A 27,378-nucleotide genomic window follows, 5' to 3' on the forward strand; every position below is an offset into this window, starting at 1 on the left:
TGCTTCGCAACTTTATACTTTGCTTGGCTCGAGAAGTAGGAGAAATGGGGCCTCCAAGTGAACGTAAAAAAAATGAATGTATGTGTATTGTAGAAACGGCGTAAGACATCGATCTGGAGGACGGGACAAAAAGGAGTCGAACACCACGAAGAAAATGGAGGAGAGACAACTAAAAGAAGACCTTTGTCAATGTATTCCGATAACAAAGAGGTTAATATGCGCTTGGTAGTATTCTATTCTATCTCGGTATCCAGTGAAAACAGGTACTAGCGCAGTACTCTTCACTATTCAACAGACACAATAGAACTGACAATAGTAATAAAGTATACCTGCTTGAGGGTCCGTACTAATCCCTACTACAATCACACTACTATATACACAATATTGTATAACCTTGTGAATATATGAATAAATAGATAGTGATACAAATGTACTTTATGATCGAAAAAATTCCAATACTTACTTCGAAGTAGCCAGAAGGATTGATCCAAAATCAAAAACATCCCCCTCAATGATATATACGAAATTTTCATAGACGGGCTTTTCTCGTACACTCGGCAAACATTTCGGGAACATCATTTCAGGTTCATAATCGATTCTGGGTAATTCAGAAACAGCGCAACACTTGACGAAGAAGCAATGATTATTATAACCCATTATTTCGATCCGGTAACTGTGAAAAAATTCGCCAAAACTCGTTGGTATGAATGAAATTGCGTATTTCATTATTTCTCCAGGATTAATGATTCGCAACGAAAATGCTGAATTATTGACATCTAGAACTAAGAAAAATGAAACATTATGATTATGTAAATTCAATATCTACACTACATCCGTACTCGGACCATTTAACCGATTCGATTACTGGTATGACGCGTGGAAGATCAGCAACTCAAGGCCAAATATCCAGCTGTTATTCTGTACCAGGTATTACCTCAGAACACCACGTCGACTACTTATTTTACAATACCAGAAATCAAAAGGGATGGCTGATAATGCTTATTGGAAGACGATTCAAGCTGGTACTGAAAATTAAACTCCATCCTCATTAAGCTGTACTCTTCTACGGGTTAGGGATACAATGAAGTAACATCTCATTGACCCATCAGCTTCCTTTCATCAGTAAGCGAAATTTTTGAAAAATTACAGCTACAGAAAAGAAAATTTACGCAGATCTACTATCAGTTACGCTTTCCAGACAACCACTTCACCACCCGACCTAAGTCCATCGTAAGAGAAATTTTAAAAGGTCTCTAAGAAAAAAATACTGCAAAACTGTATTCTTTGACATTTTTCAAGCATTCTACAAAGTCTGGTACTTTATAAATTGAAAAGAACGCCATCCAATGACTATTTCCTTCTAGTGGAATCCTACCTACCAAATTCAACGACCAATAATCAAATCTCTTCCAAATTAACTTCGGTATTCCCCAAGGTAATGTTCTTGAAACCCCACTCTAAACAGCTGAAGACAAAGCGTACTTAATGTAAAGTAAAGGAGACAAAATCAACTCAAATGACATTTACCAATTGACATAACACCTGCTCATATATAATAATGGATAACGTATGCACACCAACTGTAACCGACCAAGATATCTTGGCCACCATCTGAACCATCGTTTTGCCTGATAGAAGCATATTCGGACTAAAAGAAGACATACCATCAAACCGAAAAACTGCCTGTGTCATAAACTCTTATTTTATTTATAATTAGCAATAGCAATTGGAATTAATTTTGAAAATATTCCTCACTTTTTGATCGACTCTCAATGTCTCCGAAACGGTCACTTCTAATGAGGCTTCCTTTTCTTTTCTTCTTGGATCTTCCCGAGCTTTGAGGAGTGGCGATACTCGTCTAGAGGAATGTAAACCAATATGTTAATATATAATTTGATTTACCAATCTACCTGCCACGTTATCCCGACATTATTATTATCTGTTTTTTACAAAGATGAGTACTCGTGTTGAAGACAAAAATGAAAATGGAAATACCCGACGAAATGGTGGAAAAAACCGAAAATGCAACTCAAAATCTATTACTAAGGACTCATAGAATAAAATTGAGAAAAAACTGTGCTAAAATGTATTAATGAGACACCAATTGAACCGTTTTTGATAAAGAAGGATCATTATTATTTGGGAGATGTCGGTGTCAAAAACTTGTGGGTTGTAGCGAAGCCAGAAACCAGACGAGCTTTCTCCAGTTCAAAACTTGAGGGAATGAATTTCTTTATAGACAGAAAAGACTATTTTTAACCTTCAAACAATTTCCGATGGAATAGTGAGGAAGGCTGAAAAGATAACAAAAAAACATGATACTGAGAAAATCTAGACACTCATATGATGAAGGATATAATAAATTTTCAGGCAGGATGTGCTATAGAAAACATTAACGCAACTGTTTGATGTATTAGATCAGTGGCAGGACCTTATAAATATATTTGCATTTACGTAGAAGATGAAAGATTGATCTTTGTTGGTACCAGAAATTAAAAATGACAAAAAACGAGTTTTCACCACAGCTGATGGAAACTAAATGGAGAGCTGGAAGCTTATAGATTATATTACTTTGTAACCATAGCAAAAAGACCTAATAGATAAGGCCGCTGTATTGTACAACCTGTTGGAAGGAACAAATTTGAGAAAATTCCTTGTATTGCAAAATTTCGGATTTCTAACATCGAGAAGGACATTGGTCATTATTTAAATCGACTTTTGCCAACTCTTGTATCAGAATCTGGATGAAGCATACCCAGAGTTGGAACGCCATGGTGGATGGAGGAATACCACAGTTGCTGGAACATATTTTGAGGAAATTATACCCTGAAAAATGAATTTTCGAAAATTTTTGAAGGCTTTTATAACAAAAACTTGAGATTCAGATATATTTAGCTATCAGCATCATTCAGAGTACAAACGTAAACTCATATATCGTCAATAAAGTATACTGTTTGCGCCTTAATGCCCGTGCGTGCCTTAATGCCCGCGCGGGCCATAAAGCGTACTAAAAACCATGAGGTATACAAATAATAATATATTGGTATGAAATGATCATTATTAACATCGTTTTTTGCCAACCCTTGTATCAGAATCTGGAAGAAATGTACCCACAGTAGAAACGCCAGTTGCTGGAACATATTTTGAGGAAATTATACCCTGAAAAATGAATTTTCGAAAATTTTGGAAGGCTTTTATAACAAAAACTTGAGATTCAGATATATTTAGCTATCAGCATCATTCAGAGTACAAACGTAAACTCATATATTGTCAATAAAGTATACTGTTTGCGCCTTAATGCCCGTACGTGCCTTAATGCCCGCGCGGGCCATAAAGCGTACTAAAAACCATGAGGTATACAAATAATAATATATTGGTATGAAATGATCATTATTAACATCGTTTTTTGCCAACCCTTGTATCAGAATCTGGAAGAAATATACCCACAGTAGAAACGCCAGTTGCTAAAAGATATTTTGTGGAAATTATACCCTGAAAAATGAATTTTCGAAAATTTTGGAAGGCTTTTATAACAAAAACTTGAGATTCAGATATATTTAGCTACCAGCATCATTCAGAGTACAAACGTAAACTCATATATTGTCAATAAAGTATACTGTTTGCGCCTTAATGCCCGTACGTGCCTTAATGCCCGCGCGGGCCATAAAGCGTACTAAAAACCATGAGGTATACAAATAATAATATATTGGTATGAAATGATCATTATTAACATCGTTTTTTGCCAACCCTTGTATCAGAATCTGGAAGAAATATACCCACAGTAGAAACGCCAGTTGCTAAAAGATATTTTGAGGAAATTATACCCTGAAAAATGAATTTTCGAAAATTTTGGACGGCTTCTATAACAAAAACTTGAGATTCAGATATATTTAGCTATCAGCATCATTCAGAGTACAAACGTAAACTCATATATCGTCAATAAAGTATACTGTTTGCGCCTTAATGCCCGTACGTGCCTTAATGCCCGCGCGGGCCATAAAGCGTACTAAAAACCATGAGGTATACAAATAATAATATATTGGTATGAAATGATCATTATTAACATCGTTTTTTGCCAACCCTTGTATCAGAATCTGGAAGAAATGTACCCACAGTAGAAACGCCAGTTGCTGGAACATATTTTGAGGAAATTATACCCTGAAAAATGAATTTTCGAAAATTTTGGAAGGCTTTTATAACAAAAACTTGAGATTCAGATATATTTAGCTATCAGCATCATTCAGAGTACAAACGTAAACTCATATATTGTCAATAAAGTATACTGTTTGCGCCTTAATGCCCGTACGTGCCTTAATGCCCGCGCGGGCCATAAAGCGTACTAAAAACCATGAGGTATACAAATAATAATATATTGGTATGAAATGATCATTATTAACATCGTTTTTTGCCAACCCTTGTATCAGAATCTGGAAGAAATGTACCCACAGTAGAAACGCCAGTTGCTGGAACATATTTTGAGGAAATTATACCCTGAAAAATGAATTTTCGAAAATTTTGGAAGGCTTTTATAACAAAAACTTGAGATTCAGATATATTTAGCTATCAGCATCATTCAGAGTACAAACGTAAACTCATATATCGTCAATAAAGTATACTGTTTGCGCCTTAATGCCCGTGCGTGCCTTAATGCCCGCGCGGGCCATAACGCGTACTAAAATATATAAATAATAATATATTGGTATAAAATAATATGCTTTCGTATCAATAGATGGATTGTATTTGTATAATTTATAGTGAACTTCAGAAATGGGACCAGAGATAAATAGCGATCACTATCACTGGCGATAACATCACTAGATAGTGATCAAAATCAAGGTAAACTGGCAATAGCTGGAAAATACAAGGATACGATGGAAATTGAAGTAAAAAGTATAATTAACAATCTCGATGAAGAATGATACAACAATCATCGACAGAAACAGAAAAAAAAAATAAAATGACGACAGAAATTTTCTTAAAAAAGTTAACGCAAACAAGAATACATTGAAAATTTTAAGAGAGAGAGAAATTGGCAAGACATACCAGGATATTACACAAGAAAAGAGATACCAAAAACTGCACAAATTACATAGGCATCACTTTATTAAGCATCGTTTCCAAATGGATTAGAAAACATGTTAAAGAAGTTACAGAAACTAGTAGAGGATCAAGAAGACAAAGCACAAAGTGGGCTTAGAAAAGAACATAATGCACTAGATCATAAAATCAAAAGATAAAAACAAAACAAAAGAAGTACACACTGATTTCCTAGACCTACAAGAAGCTTTTAACAGTGCAAAACAGATCGGGCTAGCTGGAATGAGAGAAATGGGCCTTAGATACTGATAAACACAATAAAAAGTTAATTTTCCAACAAAAAGATTCGACAGAGTGCCAAAACGAAGATTACTGTATAAATTGGAACATCTTGGCATACGAGGTGATCTATGGGAAATTCTTTTTCAGCTGAGAAACTCGTATTAAGCGGTGTTCCACAGGGATCGGTACTGGGTCCTCTCTTATTTATAATAAACGCAAGTAACCTCCAATTTCATATTCAATGCAACAAAGTTCTCTATGCCGACGATTCGAAAATATTCGCTGATTCATCTCTTCATATAAATCTTCAAGAGGATTTGGATTCGATCTCTAAGTGGTGCTTAGACTGGATGTTGCCTCTTAATGCAGCTCTTTACTTAGGCAAAAACAAACCGAGACATACATACTAGTGCGGGATAAAAATCTTCTCAAAAAAGTTCATCGTCGATCAACCAGATTATCCCTCGGGCGTACAAGACCTAGTTATACAGAAAGACTAAACATAATGGATTTACCGACCTTTGAACAACGTCGTCTTCGTGGGGAAATGATAATCACCTGTCGCATTTTAAATTTAAGAAACATATTTAATGTGGACACTGATAAACGGCTTCGAGGACACAGATGGAAATTGAAAATAGAAATATTTACTTGTCGGACAAGGCAACAGTTTTTGTGTAATCGTGTTTTTTTCAAAATGGAATCATCTACCTAGTTTGTAATATATATATATGGTATATTTCAGGGTTTACGGATCTTAGGGTCCCAAAAAATTGTTGAAATATTAACGATCTTACCTGTGTATTTAAGTCTGAGGTTATATCCGGTTCAAATGAATCGCTTAGAGGCAAAGGACAGTATTCTATTTTGAAATGATTTGATTTTACTTTCTTGTATCTTTTAATATTTTTCAAAACGGAATACATGACGCTGGTTTCTTTTAAGATAACATCAGATGAACATCTCAACTCTTCCAAACTAGTTTTGAGCTCGCAATTGGATGATAACAAGTTATTAACGATTTCTGAGACATCGTCATTATATCTGAGTGGGGTAGCGTTATTGATAATTATTATCGGGATACCTAAAAGATAATAATCAAATCATTGTCACGTATTTTTCTATATGCTTCAAATTACATAATCAGTGATATGTTTTAGAGAAAGGATTGTATTAGTGCAACAGGGTCGATAATTTTCAAGAAAACTATCGAATAAGGAGGAGAATATAATAAAAATGGGAGAAATAATAATTTACGGGCGATATGAGGTCGGGAAGGGAAAGAGTGGGTGAGTTTTTAAGGGTAAAAAACGGTTTGTCTCGATTTCTGGTGAAACTACAACTCCTATAGAAAAAAGTCAAAGGGCAAAGTTGTAGGTGTTAAGAAGATCTACAACTTTTGTATCAACACTTTTTCGATTTTAAACTTGGTATTATAATAATAATTTTATCATATTTATTTAATACGTGATTAGTTATGTTTATTTGAAACGCTATTGTATTTATTTCGAAAGCAATTGTATTTATTTATAACGCAATTGTATTTATTTACAAAAAGCGATTGTATTTATTTAGAACGCAATTGTATTTATTTACAAAGCGATTGTATTTATTTAGAACGTAATTGTATTTATTTAGAACGCAATTGTATTTATTTAGAACGTAATTGTAGTTATTTTGAATGCAATTGTATTTATTTCGAACGCAATTGTATTTATTTACAAAGCGATTGTATTTATTTAGAACGCAACTGTATTTATTTACAAAGCGATTGTATTTATTTAGAACGTAATTGTATTTATTTCGAATGCAATTGTATTTATTTCGAACGCAATTGTATTTATTTACAAAGTGAATATTTATTTAGAACGCAATTGTATTTATTTACAAAGCGATTGTATTTATTTCGAACGCAATTGTATTTATTTACAAAGCGGTTGTATTTATTTAGAACGCAATTGTATTTATTTAGAACGTAATTGTATTTATTTAGAATGTAATTGTATTTATTTAGAACGCAATTGTATTTATTTACAAAGCGAGTGTATTTATTTAGAACGCAATTGTATTTATTTACAAAGCGATTGTATTTATTTCGAACGCAATTGTATTTATTTACAAAGCGATTGTATTTATTTAAACGTAATTGTAGTTATTTCGAATGCAATTGTATTTATTTCGAACGCAATTGTATTTATTTACAAAGCGATTGTATTTATTTAGAACGCAATTGTATTTATTTACAAAGCGATTGTATTTATTTAGAACGCAATTGTATTTATTTAGAACGCAATTGTATTTATTTAGAACGTAATTGTATTTATTTAGAATGTAATTGTATATATTGAGAACGCAATTGTATTTATTTACAAAGCGATTGTATTTATTTACAAAGCGATTGTATTTATTTAGAACGTAATTGTATTTATTTAGAACGCAATTGTATTTATTTAGAACGTAATTGTATTTATTTAGAATGTAATTGTATATATTGAGAACGCAATTGTATTTATTTACAAAGCGATTTTATTTATTTAGAACGCAATTGTATTTATTTAGAATGTAATTGTATTTATTTAGAACGCAATTGTATTTATTTACAAAGCGATTGTATTTATTTAGAATGCAATTGTATTTATTTAGAACGTAATTGTATTTATTTACAAAGCGATTTCGTGCACGAAATGCTTAATCAATCGGAAAGCAACTAATAATAAAAAAGCTGCAGGCCAAAACCTGTTGTAACAAATAATATAAAAACTTGAAAAAGTAACTACTTGCACCTTCAACTGTAATTATTTGGGTTGCAGACATTGGAAAGAATATATGTTCATCATCCAGGATTGTAAGGATCACATTAATAAAGATATTAAGATAATAGGATATTGTAAATTGTCTTACCGATATTTCTAGAATTTTCTGTTGATTGTGTCACTGTTTGAGTGAAGTTGAGTGATAAATTAGCTTTCGAGGATCTACGCTTATGTTTCTTATCGAGCTTAACTACTGCAGCAGGTGGCTGCAAAAATCATATTAATTAGAAATTTATAAAATTCTTAGTCCGATAATTTCGAATAAATGGTCGACAAAAATCCTGCTGAAAACTTAATTCGTGCGGTGCTTTTTTCAAAATTTGAACGTTTATTTAAGGAAAACATGTACAATAGTATTATTCAAAGTATTGCCCATCTGAAACTATGTACTTTCTGGCAATTTGTGGATCCCATCTCAAAAGAACTGCGCCAACTTGGCAGCCAAGAATGATACAAATCAATTTTTGATATCTTGCTCTGATGTAAACCGTTTTTTCTCACTGGAAAGCGTTTTGCATCGACCGGAACAAATGGTAGTCAGAAGGGGCAAGGTCTGGGCTATAAGGCGGGTGAGGTAAAACTTCCCATCCACTGTTTTCCAAATAGTTGGGAAAAGCAACGTGGGGCAGAGCGTTGTCATGATGGAAAATCATTGCTTCGTGTCTGATGTCTCACTAGAATAGTTTTTAAATTCCCATTATTTCTATATTTCGACGAGGTTATGAACAAGCACCATTTGCAAGAACAATACTTCATATCTAGTTCCTGAAATAAGCCATCGATATCTGTACAAGTACTTGATGAATAAGCTTCACTCCTTGAGACGAGAACCAAGAAGTTTTCATCATTGATTTGACAATTCTAAATCACATACTTAATCATTGAGGTTTGTTTGAAGGAATCAAATGCTGCTTGCTGAAACTGGAACAACCCATGTAAGAGCCTCCAGACTTGAACGACGTGGCTCAGCTTGGGCCAACGATGAGAAACCGGGCTTTGACAAACCAATAATGGTCCAAGCCTGGTTGAAGTCTGGGTAACTTAGCCCCGGCCATTCTATGGTCAGCCCATCCCATATTAACCCACCAAGTCTGGGCCAATAAAGGATTTCAAGCTAGGACCAGAGTTGTACACACTTGGCCAAAGTCCGGGCCTATACTGGGCCCATCGTATAATCCTATATGGGCAGACGTGAATGCGGAGCTTTGCCAAAACAATATCTTGTCAAGCTAAAGGCGACATCTGTACTGTTTGGACTGCATTATGATGAATAGTTCTTATGACCCAAGGTAAATTTATTGTCATTTGTACTTGTCGGACTACATATTTTTATTTTTTCACCACATCTTATTAGACTTCTTTATTTGAACTAATTACGTTTTTTTTATGTACCGTGACCGTCCCACATACGGGTAATTTAATTATCTACAAGTTAAAAGAAAGCTTCTACAATGACTACCTGTGGTTAAGGGGCATTCCAACGGACAATAGGCCGTCCCGCACCGCCCCGCCCGGCCCCGCCTTTCAACCGTTGCGCTTCATACGAAAATCAAGTCGGAACTCGATCATTTAACATTGTGTAGCGTGTCTGTTGAAAAGTGAAAAAGGATTTTGCGCATTTTAAATCCGAGATAAAACAAATATGGGTCAAAGCCCATAACAAGGAAGACGTTTCTTTAAAAAACAATCATCTTTGGCTGGAAGGTTCATTTGAGATTCCAGGCTCAACACTACACCGCGTCCAGGTCGCCCTCGAAAATCGTTTGGCGAATCTAGCGAAAGAAGTAAAAAGAGGAAAAAAGGAAGAGCTCAATTTTCTGCTTGGAGGAATAACTTAGCAGTTGGCTTTCCGATAAATTGACGAAGATTTTTTAAATACTATGTAGTCCGTCGATATATGCTTATCCAGCTGTGTGGGAAAAACCCACGTATTAAACGTTTCTAAAAGTTTGAGCAGTTTTGTTGTGATCATCTGTTGAGTGGATCCGCGCTCTATAAGAGCACAGGAAAGACATAACATCGTGGTATCATCAGATCGCGTAGATCAAGATGAATATAATTGCTACAAAGGATTAAATTTTAGGAAGTAACGAAAGTACTAAGCATGATATCAGCCGGAAGAAAATTATATTTTCATATTTAGATTAACAAATTTCAACCTTACCTTGATCAGTATTCCTTGTCGTCTATCCCAGAACTCAGCTAATTCCAGAGCGTTATCTTGAAAATCGGAAAACCTATCGAACTGACTTTCTAATAACTTTGAAATATCCTTACTGACCTCTAGAATTATAAATTAATACAGGATTATACACGAATAAGTAAATATTTCATTGGAAAAGTCTTCAGCCTAAAATTTGTATATTTGGACAAACACTATCAAGTCTTATATTCAGCACAACTATTGTTGGATTTGGTTCGTCATGAAAGACGATAGATCCATGATTCATCCCTTCTAGCGATCTTATAGATATATTTTGAAGCACCTCGATTGAATTCTTTCAGCATCTCTTTGCACCAATCGATAGCCCAAGTATGCCTAAATCTCACGGTATGTCACATCACTTCAGAAGTATCTGTAAACAACTCCAATAGCATTCGTGTTACAAACACGTTCTGAATACGTTCACCTTTAAAAATGTCAAACTTTGTAATGACATTGACAGATTTGACATATACACATCAGTGTTGCCATATTTCAAAACTTAAGTAGCACTCCTTTTATATATGGTGTTTCAAAAGAAAGTTCATATGAAAAATAGATCATTTTAAGAAAAGCGAGGAGTTTATTGAAAAAATGTTTGTTTCATATTGAAGCACATTGCTTTCGTTATAATATTTTCTTTTAATTGCGCCAGCGAATTCGGTTTGTCAGATTTGACACAATCCCATAGGAAAAAGTCCATAGGTGTTGAATCGGGGCTGAGTAGAGGTCAACTCGTGTCACCTCTCCTGGAGATCAATTTATCGGGAAAACTCGTGGCAAAGATCCATTGGACGTGCGTGAAGTTGCTTATATAACATGGAAAATCCCTTTAGGTCTTAAGAAAGTTACAACCAACCCGGTACCTTTTAGTTTATGATACAATTTACTAAATTTTTTCCATTATCGTATCAAAACAGTTTTATTTAAAAAAATGATTATATAAAATTATTACTAATTATTGTTTCTTCAAGTATTTTTTTCCAATAAAATAGAATAACTCACGTTTCCTTATTAAAGCGATTTGTGCTGCACCTTCCGCATTTTTCATAGCTTCAGAACCTTTTGTCTTTGTCTTCTTCACAGTTGCATCACCATCGCCTTCAAATGAAAAAGTTTTTCATTATCCATAACCACACAGGACTATTACTTTGGCAGAGAAAAAAGGATGTTACCTTTATAAACAAATATGAAACCATGAAACCTTTAAGGTTTATAAACACGCTCATTTTCAGCTTCATTTCCTTCTCCATCATACTAGACCAAGAGCCAGTGACCAATTTTAAGTGGTCATTTCAAAAGTCATGAAACTTTTCACAGTCAAACCTTAATACCTACAGACGCTGAAAAGCCATTTCTGGCAGCCCTATGTGGCCGGGGCGAACTACCCTAAATGTTTAAAGACTTATTTTTGTTACAGTATAAGTGATAAAATTCTAGGAAATTACTTTCGACGTGTCAGAGCAGATAATTTCTTTTTGCAGTATAGAAATGGAAAATGCAAAACCCAAGTTGTGGGTTTTCAAAACCAATCTAATCCAAAAAACTACACTGTGCATATATTTCGACGCTCTTCGGCGTCTCTAAAGAAGCGCGGTGGGTGGAAATCCAACACAGTTGCGGAGGGTTTCGTAGACGACTCAATAAAAAACAAAATGGATTGCGCAGTGAAAATTTCAAAAAGTGGTTCGACTTCAAGCAACATTGTAAATGTTCAAGATCTTTGAACTCTTTAAATGTTGACAATTCAAGTACCAATAGTAAAGTAACTTCTTCTTCAATAAAATTGATAAAAGTCGAATTTTTTCAAGCCTACGGACGTAGAAAATTTTTAGTATGAAACTCGTGAGTAAAATATCCTCAATTTTCTCATTAAAATGTTGGTCAATCTAGTCAATTATCCTTGATGAAGTTGATTTAAAAAAAATATTCTCTCTTTGTCATTTTCAAGGAAAAGTTGAATAACCAAGACATGTCTTTGACAATTTGCAATTCAGTTCTTGTAGTCCTTGAATCGTCATAATATTTTTCTTATAGATTCGCAGAAATTTGAAGCCTGCTCTGACCTGTAGCTGATAAACTTTTTTTATTACATTACAACCGGAGAGAGAGATTAAACGTCATCTTTTAACGCCCCTAAAGAAAATAATAATGTGTATAAAGTCTGGCCAGCGGGGAGGCCAATTTCTAGAATCATTATTTTCTCATCCAATTTATATATTTGAATATTGACGGTTTGGGAAGTCTCCCATATTGACACACAACTCTGAGGTGGTACTCCAATATGCATAGAGAGAAAAATTATTGAAAAACCCCGTCTCGTCCTATAAGTTTTCAGAAGTGCAACTTGAAGTACAGGAGTAAATTGTGTCAAAATTCTTTCTGAAACCCAGAAATAAATAACAGATATTTTGTAATTTGAAAGTGTCAAGAATTTTTCCAACTTTCCAAATCTAGGAGATATAAATTGAATAACAGCATTTTTATTAATTATTTCAAAGTGACTATACGAAGATGTATTGATATCTAGTTAGCCAAGACCAGTTCCAAGCATAAATAAAATATTGCGTTACCATAGCAACGAACAATAAATTATTAGAAGTGTAAGTGTAAAGTTTGACTACAAAAAAGTAAACCAGAAGTACGCAATAAATAAAAGAAACCGTTATAGATGATGACCGATCGGGAAGGCCAGTTTCTGTGTCAGTCCCCGAAAATATCGATGCAGTTCATGCAAAATGGATCCCCAAAATGTTTGAATGTTGACCAAAAGCGTGCAAAGATAGAAGCATCGCGTTCGATTTGTGCTCGATTTGACAACGATGTAGACTTCTTAAATTGAATTGTTAGTATGGATGAGACTTGGGTACATTTCTACGATCCAGAAACAAAGCAACAATCGATGGAATGGCGACTCTCTGGTTCTCCAAGACCTAAGAAGTTTCGTGTCCAAAAATCTGCTGGAAAAGTTTTTGCTACAGTTTTTTGGAATTGCCATGGAGTAATCATGATTGATTTTTTGGATAAGGGTAGAATAATAACTGGAGATTACTATTCCTATACTAGAGACCACTCTACGAGAAAAAATTGAAGAGAAAAGACGCGGAAAGCTATCCAAAGGTGTTTTGTTTTTGCACGACAACGCCCCTGCACACAAATCTCATGCTGCCATGCAAAAAATTCGTGACTTAGGGTTCGAATTACTAGAACACCCCCCTTATTCACCAGATTTTGCTCCGTGCGACTACATTTGTGGTATAACGCTCACCTTTACCCATATGTAGGTGTTTCTCCTTGCTAGCTCCAGCAACTTCATCTTTTTCCGATTTTTTACCATAGTCTCTCTGTGTTTCCGAACCATGTTCATTCCTCTTTTTAAGTACTTTTTCTTGTTTTTCTATTAATACACTTTCTGATTGAAATGGTACGGTAATACGGGTACGATTGCTCTCTAAATTATTACAAAATCATGGATTATTTTCGTAAATTCCAAAAAAAAAAGTATTGATAAAATATAAAATCACAGATCGCCTATTTTTAGTCAACGTTATACAGTGTGAGTTTTATGTATGGAACAATTATGTACAATTATGCCGTTTACGTTAAAAAATTTGGATCGTTTTGATTGTCTTTGCGACATTCAGAAGTAAATAATAAACATTGGAAACATTCCATCCATTACAGCCCAACCCGAGGACTTCACAGGTCACTGTTGCTTCTTTTATCGCCGGATCGGTAAAACGACACGGCAGATGGAAATCTTCTAGCGTCGCAGAAGGCTACATCGAAAAACGAACGGCCAAAAAAATGTCTTAATGTCGAAAGCTAAGAATTTGAAGATATGCCCAGAGTAGAAACTTCTGAAATGGAGGAGCCAGAGCCCGAAGCGACACCGAGACAACTTGGTTATCGATACGCCCGTCAGACAGTGTAATTGTTAGTGTTGGCGTAGTGGTGGTGTAAACGCTGCTTCAAGTCTCAACATTTTATTCTGTGAAGTGGGTTAAGTGCAGACCAGTTAGAGTGCAGAGTTGATCTAGTGGTGTATTCAAAAGGAGCGTAATAAAAAAATTTAAACGACTGAAATATCACCCAAGCATGTACAAATGTAAATTACTTATTTTGGCGTCATTTTTAGCTCGACAAAATTTGAGGTTTTCATCGGAAAATACAAAATTAATTTCACATTGACTCATTTGCGTAAACTGACTTTAAAATAGACGATTAGTGATTAGATGGTTTAGTATATACATAGACACTTACTCATGACCTTCTTTCTTTCTTTTTCTTCTTCTAAAAAAAAAAAAATTATTTTAATTTGTTTTTCTTCGAGGCTGAATGACATCTGAGCGTTATGGGTGTCTCATAAATGCCAATTTTTCATTACATAATAACCCCAAAAGAAAACTGGTATTAACTCAACATTCGGCAAGCTCCTTGAGACCTTAGTAAAACTTTATTTTGGACTGAGATGCAAAAAATGCCGCACCGCGTTTTCAATTTCTCCTTTGGATCCAAAATTTTTCCCAAGCAAGTATTTCGCCGCGGATTTGATCAAATAATTATCTAACGATGCAATCTGCATACTAAATGTGATTTAGGAGTTCAATATCAGCGAGTTCTTCGATCTTTTTTGGCCTAATTTTCGCTGTATATAGTTAAGCATTGTCTCAATGCAAGATTACCCGCTTTCGGTTAAGTAAACCTGATATTCCTCCGGGAATACCTCATATATTCGCAGCGGCTGTCCACCTCATGAAAAAAAGAAAAAATTACTCACGTATTTGCTTATTTTTCGCTTCATCCTCTAAATATTTTTTATATCGTTCAGTCACTTGATAATCAATATAGTCGAACAAATTTAATGACAGTAGTATCAGCATAATAAATTTGACGTTGCCAATTCCGTGTAACAAAACTTCGAGCACAAGTAGAGGATTTGGCATCAATGTACTGTTCAAACTTTCAATGACCACAGTTTGTTTCAACCTATTGAATGTGGATTTTAACAAATTTGCGTATCTGAAAAAATACAGAAATGATTTAAATCACAACAACAAGAAATGAAATTCTGAAGCGAACTAATTCACTGTTAATTGGTCAAAAATTATATTTTTATACTTACACTTGAGGACTGATATCCAGAAACGTTGATTTCATACTTTTTTTTGAGGCTTTCGATTCATTGGACTTCGTACTTTTGTCACTTTTATTCGTCTGAAATCAATTAATATAAGGGGCTTTTCAATAAGGACCCGACAACTTTTTTTCAAAATAAAACGGAAACCATTTGAGATAATTCGAAAATTTTATTATCGGGTTGAAGTACATTCAAAACATTTATGAATGGAACTCGATTTTGCTCATATGGCCACCGCGGGCACGTTTGCAGCGGTTGATTCGTTGGACCCAATTTTCCATGACTCGGCCACACATTACGGCTGCTATTTCGCGTTCAATGTTGGCTTTTGAGCTGTTCCATCGTCGTCGGCTTATTAGCATAGACCAATGACTTGACGTAGGCCCAAAGAAAAAAATCTAGAGGCGTTAAATCGCACTAACGAGGCGGCCAATCGACTGATCCATTTCATGAGATACCAAGCTCATCAAACTTCAATAAATCGATTGTAACGTGTGCTGTGTGGCTTGTGGCGCCGTCCTGTTTAAACCACATGCTGTCCAAGTCCATATATTCCAATTCGGGTCAAAAATAATCGATAATCATGGAGCGATATCGATCAACGTTCACAGTAACGTGGCGACCACTATAGTCGACGAAAAAATATGGATCTATGACGATTATAATTTTCATTCAGTTTTGGTGCAAAACAAAATCTGAGAATAAGAAGCCAAAAGCCGAAGTTTGGAATCACCATTATGAAAATAAATCTACCCGCTCAGTATATTTACCTCACTTTTTTTACTGTCTTCTTTAACGTTTTCATCAGTGTCTTTCCCATCTTTTTTCTTATTTTTCTTATCTTTGACATTTTTGTTAATTTTGACAGTTTTTTTTCCATATAGTAAAACATCAATTTTCTTCAATAACATATCGTAATCATCTAAAACAAAATTTTATGAAAGAATATACATTTCAACACAAAACATTGTTTTCTTTGTCTACGGGACACTACGTAAAAAAATCGGCAAACAAGAAGTGAATTTCAACCGGGATCTCAAAATGTTAAGTTCATACCCCTTGTGGATCCCAAAAATGTCTTTCTGCCCCCCTTCACATTAAACTTGGATTGATGAATAATTTTGTAACGGCTATGGATAAAGAAGGTGATGGATTCAAATACCTTTGAGAAGTCTTTCCCCAGTTGAGTGATGCCAAATTAAAGGAAGGTATTTTTATTGGGCCACAAATTAAAAAATTGCTGGACGATGACAATTTTCCAAAATAGCTCACCAGACAGGAGCTTAGAGCATGGAAAGTTTGTGTAGTGAGAGGATTTATGGGCAACAATATGGATCCAAACTACCAACAGTTAGTTGATGCACTTTTAGACGCCTACAAATCCCTTGGTGCTCGAAATCTCATGGATCTAATATATACACAAATGACTGCTCGATTCTTGAAAAAGGAAAATTCTATAATCATTTGAAATTGAGAATTTTATGTTCCGTTTGTGATAAAATTAGGGACAAACACATGCTTTATAGCGATGGATAACAAATGGATTCGCCTCAGTATTTGAACGAGTTTATGGTGTTGCACTGTGTCAACAGCTTTTTTTATATCTATAAAACACATAACTACATCTTTCCTCTGGTCGTAGCAGTTATGAACCCCTTGTAAATCCGATTCGGGACGAACCATAAACATTTTATGGAAATTCTGCCTGGAAATGAGTACGACTCATCAAACTAATTAATCTGTCGCCTTGGAATCTTGTTGCGTTGCTCTTTTTTGGATGGAAACAGATGCAAGCCATTTGGTTGGGAAGTTTGCTGTGTTGTAAATTTGGTTAAAAAGCCTTTGAAAACCTCTTGCTACCTTCGTTGTCTAATAGTTCGACCAGTTAACCAGGTAAAAGGTCTGGTCCAACCTGGGTCTGGTCCTTTGCAAATAGGATGCAAATTTATTGCTCCCAGACAGCTTTTCTTCTTTCTTTAAGCATGGCTAGTATGGCTACAGAATCATTAGAAGCTGTAGAATCAAGAATTGATAAAAGGATCAACAGTTTGATCCAGCAAATTGTCTGTAACTACTTGACCTTGCGCGATATGAAAATCACGTTCCGACGGTATTGACTGTAATGGAAGGAATGAGTAAAAAGTTTTACTTTCCATCAATAATTTGAATCGTTGGAATAAATTATGGATACGCACATATGTTAAATTATGTATCGAGCTTTATCAGGTTGTAGAATATTTTTAAGATGAAGATATTTAGTCGGTAAAGGAGACGATCCAGTTAAACTGAAGAGAATTATGGAAGCGAATTGTTACTAGAAGAATTTGATGGTATACAAAAGCCTAAACACCTAAAAGTTTGCAATATACTTATGAAGAATTCATCAAACATTTTAGAGTTAATAGAATCCTTGCGACTGTTTCGCTGTTTCGTTTGTTTCGGGTTAATTTAACCTCAAATGATAAATAGTTTTATTCCAATAATGAAACCTCATACAATCACAGAATTAATATTTAGTTTCAAAAAAATAAAATAGAATTCTATTTTCTGGTTAGAGTTAGAGAGAAAAAATTCAATATCGTTTACTTAGGATTCGTGTGTTTCAATTTCGAGTAGTCAACATAACCTATAAAAACAAAAGTGTAGTGCTCCAGCAGCAATTGTCAAGTACGTCTTCGTGATAGAGTCGAGTCGTGCGTAGTGCAGTAAAATATAAACACTACTAGTATTCGTACTAGTTTATAAATCGGTCAAGCATCCTTTCTTACCGTCAAAAGGTTCGCGCACCGATTCTTCATAACCTCTCAAACTTTTCTCGATTTTCTGATTGATTTCTTTGGCGTATTCGGATTCATTCAATATCAATTCTTGGCAAATCAATCTATCAAAACTTGTAATTTCATCTACCCCTAATATTTTTGATGCTTCATTAGCTGCCTTGTAGTATTCTGAAATTATTATTAAAATTTCTATTTTGATAAAGACTCAAAACTTCAAATAAATTCGAAAGAGTATTTTGGAGAAATTTTAAATAAGTTTCGCCAGTTAACTGGTTTGGTTAGGTTATAATAATGATCTATAAAGACGATCCAAACATTAACCTTGAAATGAAATCTTAGGAGACGCCTCGGCCGAGTTCTTCAGGAACTACCTAGGAACTAACTAGTAAGGATCACGCCTCGAAGTATGTTGGAAGTTTTGACGACATCAGAAACTGCATGGACACCAACGAGGACGTTCGCAAGAGGAACAAAGTAAGAAGTAGTGACATCGTGATAGTTGAAGACAGAGCTGGATAGTTACGGCCCTTCCTTCGAGGTAGTGTCTTACGGCGGTTCCACACGGTGTCATTATACTGCGGTGTAATTGATTAATCCCGTTTTAATTTTGACAAAAGTTGCTAGAAGTGTCTGTCAATTGGATCAGATGAAGAAGTGCTCTTTGATTCTACCTTCTGGGACTTTGATTAATTATAAATTGACAAAGTTGATGTATAAATTAATAGCCAACTTTGTAACTTTTCAAATAAAAATTTAGTTGTTCGATTTTTCCTTGAAAATGAAAGGGTTTTAGAAACAATTACAAAGGTACAAATCATTCATAGTATGAGGCTGCAATTTTTCAAATTAACTGACAAATGGAAAACTTTAAGGTAATGTCACCCTTAATTAACCCTCCAGAATGGTTGGATTGCATTCTACTTACCATTACTTAATGCTCCTAACGTCGATTCTTATACGACACACCCTGTATATATCAATTAATAATATTGGTTAAATGATTGTCATGAATTCTGCCTGTGTGAATAGCTGGCACTGCTACCAAGACCCGTGACGAGACTCTCCAGGAGGCGCCTCGCTAGAGTCTGGACCGGGCATATAACTAACCTAACCTAACTTAACCTAACTTAATCCTAACCTAACCTAACTATCATCATGATTTTTGGTGAATCAATTCTTTATATTATTCTAATCATGATAAAATATGTTGTGAACCTGTTGTAGGTGCTCCATGGAATATTAATACGATTCCGTTTCTTGTATCTGGCAACTCGTTTGCTGTTGCGGTATTTATTATACCGAAACCTTCTATTTCTTCGCTGTCAACTTGTTGTATATCAGTAGTATCGTCTGCTATGGGAATATTGAGAGGTTTGACATGCTCTGAAATTCAAATGTGTCACTTAAAAAAAAAAAAATTCCTCGATACATGTCAAAACGATCAATAGTTTGAATCAATTCCTTCAAAAATGGACGAATTTTGATCAAGAGATTCCATTTTTCGTGAAATGAGGATTTGACAAAGAAAAAATTGTTTTTGTGAATTATTTGAAATTCGAAATGTCACAATTTTTTCGAATTATCCATTTTATTTTTGAAATATTAAACTATTATAGATACAGGTAGAAAAAAGAGGAATGTGTGAATAGAAATTTCGAATATTAAGAACTTTTGACGATTTTGGACTGAAATTTATCACTAGAAGATTTTCGAATATCATCAAGCAGCCGTGGAATGTTTAGAAAGACTTTTTTTGTACGAATTTTTGAATTTTTCAATTTTTTTTGAGATGATTTTATGGAATAAAAACAAAAGATAGTTCAGGCAACAAAAGCCAGGAGTTTAAAAAGTATTGTGACACGCTGTATATTAGCACTCAATTTCTTGATGCGTTTTTGCCGCAGAAAAGGTCGTTACAGTCAAGCACAAAAAATTAGATGGTGTATTTTCTAATAAAGTGGTATTTTTCGCGCAACCCTCTAGGTCAAGCCAGGTACTTCTGGGACCTTCCTCGTAAGTACTAGATTTTAGCTTGAGGTTGATTTTTGTTGCAAAAACCGATACTTTTTTCCTTGTTTAATAAATAACTATGACCACTGGGCTGAAAACTATGAAGAATATTTGAAGAGCAAATGGTATGTTACAAATCTAAAAATTTTTTTGGTTCTCGTTACCCCTTTTTGGGTATTCAAATTTTACTTAAATCAAGAAAGTACACAATAAAAACGGGTGGTATAAGTTACGACGGGATACGTTTTAAATAGTCGCAAGCAACCGCATAGAATGAAAAATGTCATATTAGTTGACATATGTGAGTTATTTTTTTCAAAAAATATATTTCCCGTAGGAAAAAAGCTACTGAGCTATACAGGGTGTCCCACGACTAGCTAAAACTATCTGTATATGGCAAAATACTTTTAGTAAAATCATGAAAATTTCCAAGTTGGGGTTTTCGAATAAGATCTTTTTAGCTAAAATATTTTCAAAGATGGCCGACTTCCTTTTCTACCGGAAGTCGATTGTAACTTTGTTATTTTTAATAGAACACCCTATATATTTATACATTTTTGAAATTTACGCGAAATTTTAGTATACTTTTGTCTAAAAACTTTTTTCGAAAAATGCATACTTTTTGAGTTAAAAATTTTTTTATAAAAAATTTGACCTTTGCAGACCCTTATAAATTATTTTTTTACGAAGTAACCCTTAAAGATATGAAGATGGATTTTGTTCAGTTGTTTTTAGCAAGATAAGACGTATTTGAATCTATGTTGAAAAATTTTTCATTTTATACAAAGTGTGTATAAAAAGTGTTCAAAGCTTAACTTTATAAATATCAAATTTCTTTATTTTTTTTTAATAGAACCACCCGGTTTTTTCTATTGTAATGCATTCATGCAAATTTTCTGTAAATTTTTAGAGATGCAGGTGTGGTATAAATTTTATTTTGAACCATATGTGAGTTATTTTTTTCAAAAAATATATTTCTCGTATGAAAAAAGCTACTGAGCTATACAGGGTGTCCCACGACGAGCTAAAACTATCTGTATATGGCAAAATACTTTTAGTAAAATCATGAAAATTTCCAAGTTGGGGTTTTCGAATAAGATCTTTTTAGCTAAAATATTTTCAAAGATGGCCGACTTCCTTTTCTACCGGAAGTCGATTGTAACTTTGTTATTTTTAATAGAACACCCTATATATTTATACATTTTTGAAATTTACGCGAAATTTTAGTATACTTTTGTCTAAAAACTTTTTTCGAAAAATGCGTAATTTTTGAGTTAATAATTTTTTTATAAAAAATTTGACCGTTGCAGATCCTTATAAATTATTTATTTACGAAGTAACCCTTAAAGATATGAAGATGGATTTTGTTCAGTTGTTTTTAGCAAGATAAGACGTATTTGAATCTATGTTGAAAAATTTTTCATTTTATACAAAGTGTGTATAAAAAGTGTTCAAAGCTTAACTTTATAAATATCAAATTTCTTTATTTTTTTTTAATAGAACCACCCGGTTTTTTCTATTGTAATGCATTCATGCAAATTTTCTGTAAATTTTTAGAGATATAAATTTTATTTTGAACCGTTGATACAAGCACTTAGAACTAAAAAATTATTTTTCTTCATCTTGTCAAGGCCTGTAGAAAAAATCAAATTAAATTCTATTTACCAATTTTATTCCAACTTTTAGTCGTTTCCTAGATATTTGAAGTTTTAAATATTTTAGTTAAAAAGATCGTTTCCAAAAACCCAAACGTAGAAATAGTATTTTGTCATATACGGATAGTTTTAACTCGTCGTGGGACACCCTGTATTAATGAAAAGTTACTACCCACCTTTTATCAATCCTATTATCTCTTCTTTCGATAATTTTTCCAAAGCTTCATTTTCCTCCATCAGTTTCTTCAGCTCGCGAAATAGAAACTTGTACGTATTTTTGAAAACTTCGCGCATTGAATTTCCCGGTTTCCTCTCTGGGATTAACAAAAGTTTTATATTGTGATAATCCATAAACAGATCCATAAGCATTTTTTCCTCATCATAAATCCTACAAAACACGAGTTGGGATAAAGTAACTCGATTCTTGGCTAATGTACGCTAAGATCAACGCGGCGTCTAGCGTAAAGGGCCAATAATTCGATACAGTTCATCATTTAATTTGAAAGACCTGACACTTTTTCGTAGCCACATGATATCCATAGACGTATCCATTGAATTCAGCCAAGAAATACAGATAGCTGGGATGTTTTATGGATATTTACTTACTCATCAAAATCCGTGAAACAAAATTCGATTGGAAACGTGGAAACATTCTGAATTAAGAGTGTTTGAACATCGGGGTCGGTGTAAGGTATAATGGCATCGAATTTTATGAATTTTTCTTTGATCGCCAATTTAGGTAGGGCCGCATGTCCACAAAGATTCAAAACCAATTGAACTGGATTCCCCTCGATGTTGACCACAACTTCCGCGGGATGATATCCTTCTTTCTCCGGCATAAAATAAATATGCATGAGTCCTTTATAATTCGCTAATAATTGACCATGCGGAGGTATTATGTAATATGATTTATTTTCATTATTCAAACTTCGAACTGCTGTCGACCAATTACAAGGTAAACATCCCCTGGAAAACGAAAACATCATTCTATGAATGTATAATAACGAAACAGATTAGGAATTGAAAACGTTTCATAGAATAAATGGCTTACAACCAAAATAATAAACTTTTTCTTCGTATTAGGCGTAGGTGCCTATTTTATCTTCGACATCCTTGCCTCCTATCCTGCTTCAAGGTTGTCGCTCCACCTATATCTGGGTCGGCCGGTACTCCTTCTGCCCAATGGGAATTTATCGCGCGATATCTTGACCAGTCTGTTGTTATCCATAGAACTTCTCACTTCTTTCCTTGTCCAGTAGGGTTTTTCCGGTTATCCTGCGTAGCACTTTCATCTCCGCTCTTTCCATCATTCATTCGGTTTTGGCCGTGTCTCCGCGGTGTGGGTCTTACCTTGTAAATTCTCGATTTCGCTTCTGTTCCGATATGGTTTTTGTTCAAACAATCTGCTATTCTTAAGACTTCAGCTGCTTGCTCCAAATCCTGAAATCTCGATTCCCAGATATTTGAATTTCATTACTTGGTGAATTATCTTATCGGAGTTTAGGTTATACCCTTTGTTTTGGACGCAGATATTATCATACTGAAAGCTGTGCAGTTGAACTATTGTAAAAACCTTTAAAGATCATCTTCATTTTTTGCGACTAGATCAACATCATCAGCGTAACATAATATTGGCTCTCATCTGGTAGCCACTTAACTTTCTCACTTTGTAGATCTATAAAACACATAAATCCTGGTCCTGTTGTACTCAATCGATTTTTCTGTGATCTGCCGGATGACGAAGATCGCATCTGTGCCCGACCTTCCCGATCTAAATCCCTGTGGATCATCTGTTAACGTGATAACACTTTTGTTTCAGAGTGCTACCCAGCAAATTGATTCCTCTATTATTAGATGGTATTTTTTTATCTTCTCCAACATGAGAATCGTAGTACTCGTTCTCCATTAACAAAATTTTCTCAGTTCGGATTGCACCAAATTCGGAAAAGCTTTATATTATAGACAAAGTACTGAAATCCGTCTCCAACAAGGTGTCACACGACCCCCTTTCTTATATAGAAGTTTCGAGGGAAAGCTTATAATTCAGAGGGTGTGCTGGAGGGAGATAATACTGTAAATTATCAATTTAAAAATAGAAATCGACGTTTTTTCCGCACAGTACATAATAACACCAAAATTATAAACATATCAATTAATTTTCATCCAACCAATTCGCAGTTGACAAATATTTTATGACACTTACGGATTCTCTATAATTATCGACTTTTTGAAAGCATTTCCTACTATCACCATCCCGAAATCTAAACATTTCCTCAAGAATTTGAACTTGGGTATCGAAACTGTAGCTGTTATAATAATTGGAATTGTCGCACCATGATTGACGCCCAAAAACAAAAAATCTTTGACCTTTTTATCGTAAAAGGTTTGATATTCCAAAGTGGGTTTAAAAACGACGTACAACTCAGCGATTTCACCGACTTGTATCTCCTTCTCCTTGTACTCTATGTGCAGTTGGTTCAGTTGCGAAGAAGACGAATTTGATTTGATTCTCCTTGCTATAGTTGGCTCGGGACCTGAAAGTGGATTTACGCATTACTACATAATATAATATGAACCCCTGTTCTACCATTTATACAGAGGGTGGTGGTTTTGGATGACCATGAGTTCAAACATTATGTTGTCCAGACTTTCTTTCAAAAAATGTCAAGTTTAGAGTAGCGAAGAAAAAACCAACGAAAGAATTCCAAATTGAGCTTATCCCTTACTGTATAGAAACTAAAACCTGGATTTGGTTCATCAAACGACGCCCATACTTCAAATTCCGTTCTGATATCTTCGAACCTCGAGTAGAAAAGCAAACCAATCAAATTCAGTACGCAATTTAGAGGACATTGAAAAATATGTTGTAGACGACGACGAATAGTCTTTGGATTAACTTCAATCTGAGCTGGACTGATGAGAAGCGACTCAAAATAATCTAATCCAATCAATGAATGTATTGTAAATTTTATTGTTGTGATAATAATTAAAATTTTGTAATTCTAAAAACCAAAAAACATCTATTCCTATTCAAAGATGTTCAATATAAATATTGGGTAATTATACACTTTCGCGGTTACTTGGATTTTTGGTTAGGTTATGTTAAGTTAGGTTAGGTTAGGTTAGGTTAGATTGGCTCTAGAAAATCGAAAAATGGATGGATTTTAATGATCTTGGTCTCAAAATGTTCCATTTTACGGCGGATTTATAAAAAAAATTAGTAGAAATAGCTGGAATGAGAATTTCTCATAGTTTTACTGTTTTAAATCGTATAAAAACGGTTTTGCAAAATAATTCTTTACAAAAAATTATGGTAATTATACACTTTCGCGGTCACCTGGTTTTTTGGTTAGGTTAGGTTATGTTAGGTTAGGTTAGGTTAGGTTAGGTTGGCTCTAGAAAATCGAAAAATGGATGGATTTTAATGATCTTGGTCTCAAAATGTTCCATTTTACGGCGGATTTATAAAAAAAATTAGTAGAAATAGCTGGAATGAGAATTTCTCATAGTTTTACTGTTTTAAATCTTTAAAAAAAACGGTTTTGCAAAATAATTCTTTACAAAAAATTATGGTAATTATACACTTTCGCGGTCACCTGGTTTTTTGGTTAGGTTAGGTTATGTTAGGTTAGGTTAGGTTAGGTTAGGTTGGCTCTAGAAAATCGAAAAATGGATGGATTTTAATGATCTTGGTCTCAAAATGTTCCATTTTACGGCGGATTTATAAAAAAAATTAGTAGAAATAGCTGGAATGAGAATTTCTCATAGTTTTACTGTTTTAAATCGTAAAAAAACGGTTTTGCAAAATAATCCTTTACAAAAAATTATCTCATTATCAGATAAAGTTCTTATATTTTTTTTGTATTCTACATAAATTAATAAACAATTTAAAAAAAAAAATCCAAAAAGAATAATTTTTTCAGTTTTTATAGCTTAAAATGAAATCGATGAAAAACAATCAATTTTCGTGAATAGTTTCGTACTATATTCTTCAATGTTAATAGTTTTTGGACCATTAAAAATCGAAAAATAGATAAATTTTATAATTTTGGTCTCAAAATGTTCCATTTTACGACGAATTTATGAAAAACACGGGGGTAGGGGCCGAATTTGCGGTTTTTAATAGTTTTAAACCTTAAACAGTACAAAAAACTTTTTTTTTATAAATCCGCCGTAAAATGGAACATTTTGAGACCAAGATCATTAAAATCCATCCATTTTTCGATTTTCTAGAACCAACCTAACCTAACCTAACCTAACCTAACTTAACATAACCTAACCAAAAACCCAAGTAACCGCGAAAGTGTATAATTACCATAATTTTATGTAAAGGATTATTTTGCAAAACCGTTTTTTTTTACGATTTAAAACAGTAAAACTATGAGAAATTTTCATTCCAGCTATTTCTACTAATTTTTTTTATAAATCCGCCGTAAAATGGAACATTTTGAGACCAAGATCATTAAAATCCATCCATTTTTCGATTTTCTAGAGCCAACCTAACCTAACCTAACCTAACCTAACCTAACCTAACTTAACCTAACCAAAAAACCAGGTGACCGTGAAAGTGTACAATTACCGAATATTGTTTTTCAAGTGATCAACAAGAGGTTTCTTTAAAGGCCTGTCAAAAATGACTTTTGTTCGCTTGAACTACAAGAGTACCAAACTGTGAAGAATTCCAAATATACGTACCATAATTGAGGATTAGTATTGTGAAGCATACAGGTCTATCCACTGCAACGTAACCGAAATCTAATACATAAAACGGCACCTTGAAATCAGGAATTATCTTTTGTTTATGGGTGATACTATGTAATCGAAGAATATCATAATTTCTTCGTAAATGGTCATTTAGAATGATTCTTTCGATCGCTAGATCTATTTCAGTCGTCGAAGGCATGTAGTCCTGAAATGGATTTAATATATTATAAACAGTGTGTAAAAAGCAACATAAACAAATTTTGCAGGTCCATAACTTGCACACGACGAATAACTTTCGAGGTAATTCGTTTATAAGTCAATCTTGCAGCTTCTGTAGATCAGGCATACATTAGGCGTTGTCGAGAAAATTTAACAATCTCTCGCAAAACCCAGAAGACATCCCAACGTTTTAAACAGTGGGTTCTCACTCACATGCTCCCAACGAGCTTTCAATTGAATGATCCCAACCAGTACGTGCTTCCCCACTTTATAGAAGATACTCACAGCTAGTGACATCTGCAGAAATTAGTAGAAAAACAGAAGAATTGTAGAAGAGATAACCAAGAGTACAAATAACAACTTGTTGTGGACTCTGTAATACTTCGACAAGCATAGAAAAGAAAATCGTCGGAATATATTATAGATTGCGTTTGTAGTGTACCCCATTCCCGGCTTGTCGAGGTATTGCATATTTACCCAACTATTTAGTTCTGCTTTGCAAGCACCTCAATTAGAAACATATCGCCACCATATC

At 34.1% G+C, this 27,378-nt stretch overlaps 2 protein-coding genes across 2 annotated transcripts in view; one reads left to right on the plus strand and one right to left on the minus strand.

Moving 5' to 3' along the window:
- Positions 1–27,378, plus strand: part of LOC130895473 (purine nucleoside phosphorylase-like) — a 320,652-nt gene that overhangs the window by 289,972 nt on the left and 3,302 nt on the right. The window lies entirely within an intron of this gene.
- The window catches only part of LOC130895821 (hydrocephalus-inducing protein homolog), a 141,327-nt gene that overhangs the window by 58,000 nt on the left and 55,949 nt on the right, over positions 1–27,378 (minus strand). Inside the window, exons 24-40 of the mRNA XM_057803372.1 lie at positions 26,616–26,829; positions 24,124–24,454; positions 22,527–22,886; positions 22,097–22,308; positions 19,471–19,638; positions 18,244–18,423; positions 16,246–16,397; positions 15,461–15,552; positions 15,116–15,357; positions 14,599–14,628; positions 13,604–13,786; positions 11,341–11,436; positions 10,297–10,415; positions 8,221–8,338; positions 6,117–6,403; positions 1,756–1,858; positions 464–782 (exon numbers count right to left, since the gene is read on the minus strand). Coding sequence (XP_057659355.1) covers positions 464–782; positions 1,756–1,858; positions 6,117–6,403; positions 8,221–8,338; positions 10,297–10,415; positions 11,341–11,436; positions 13,604–13,786; positions 14,599–14,628; positions 15,116–15,357; positions 15,461–15,552; positions 16,246–16,397; positions 18,244–18,423; positions 19,471–19,638; positions 22,097–22,308; positions 22,527–22,886; positions 24,124–24,454; positions 26,616–26,829 — 3,206 coding nt within the window. The remainder of the gene's footprint in view (positions 1–463; positions 783–1,755; positions 1,859–6,116; positions 6,404–8,220; positions 8,339–10,296; positions 10,416–11,340; positions 11,437–13,603; positions 13,787–14,598; positions 14,629–15,115; positions 15,358–15,460; positions 15,553–16,245; positions 16,398–18,243; positions 18,424–19,470; positions 19,639–22,096; positions 22,309–22,526; positions 22,887–24,123; positions 24,455–26,615; positions 26,830–27,378) is intronic.

Source organism: Diorhabda carinulata, chromosome 6 (assembly GCF_026250575.1).
Source record: "Diorhabda carinulata isolate Delta chromosome 6, icDioCari1.1, whole genome shotgun sequence".
Taxonomy (NCBI): Eukaryota; Metazoa; Arthropoda; class Insecta; order Coleoptera; family Chrysomelidae; genus Diorhabda; species Diorhabda carinulata.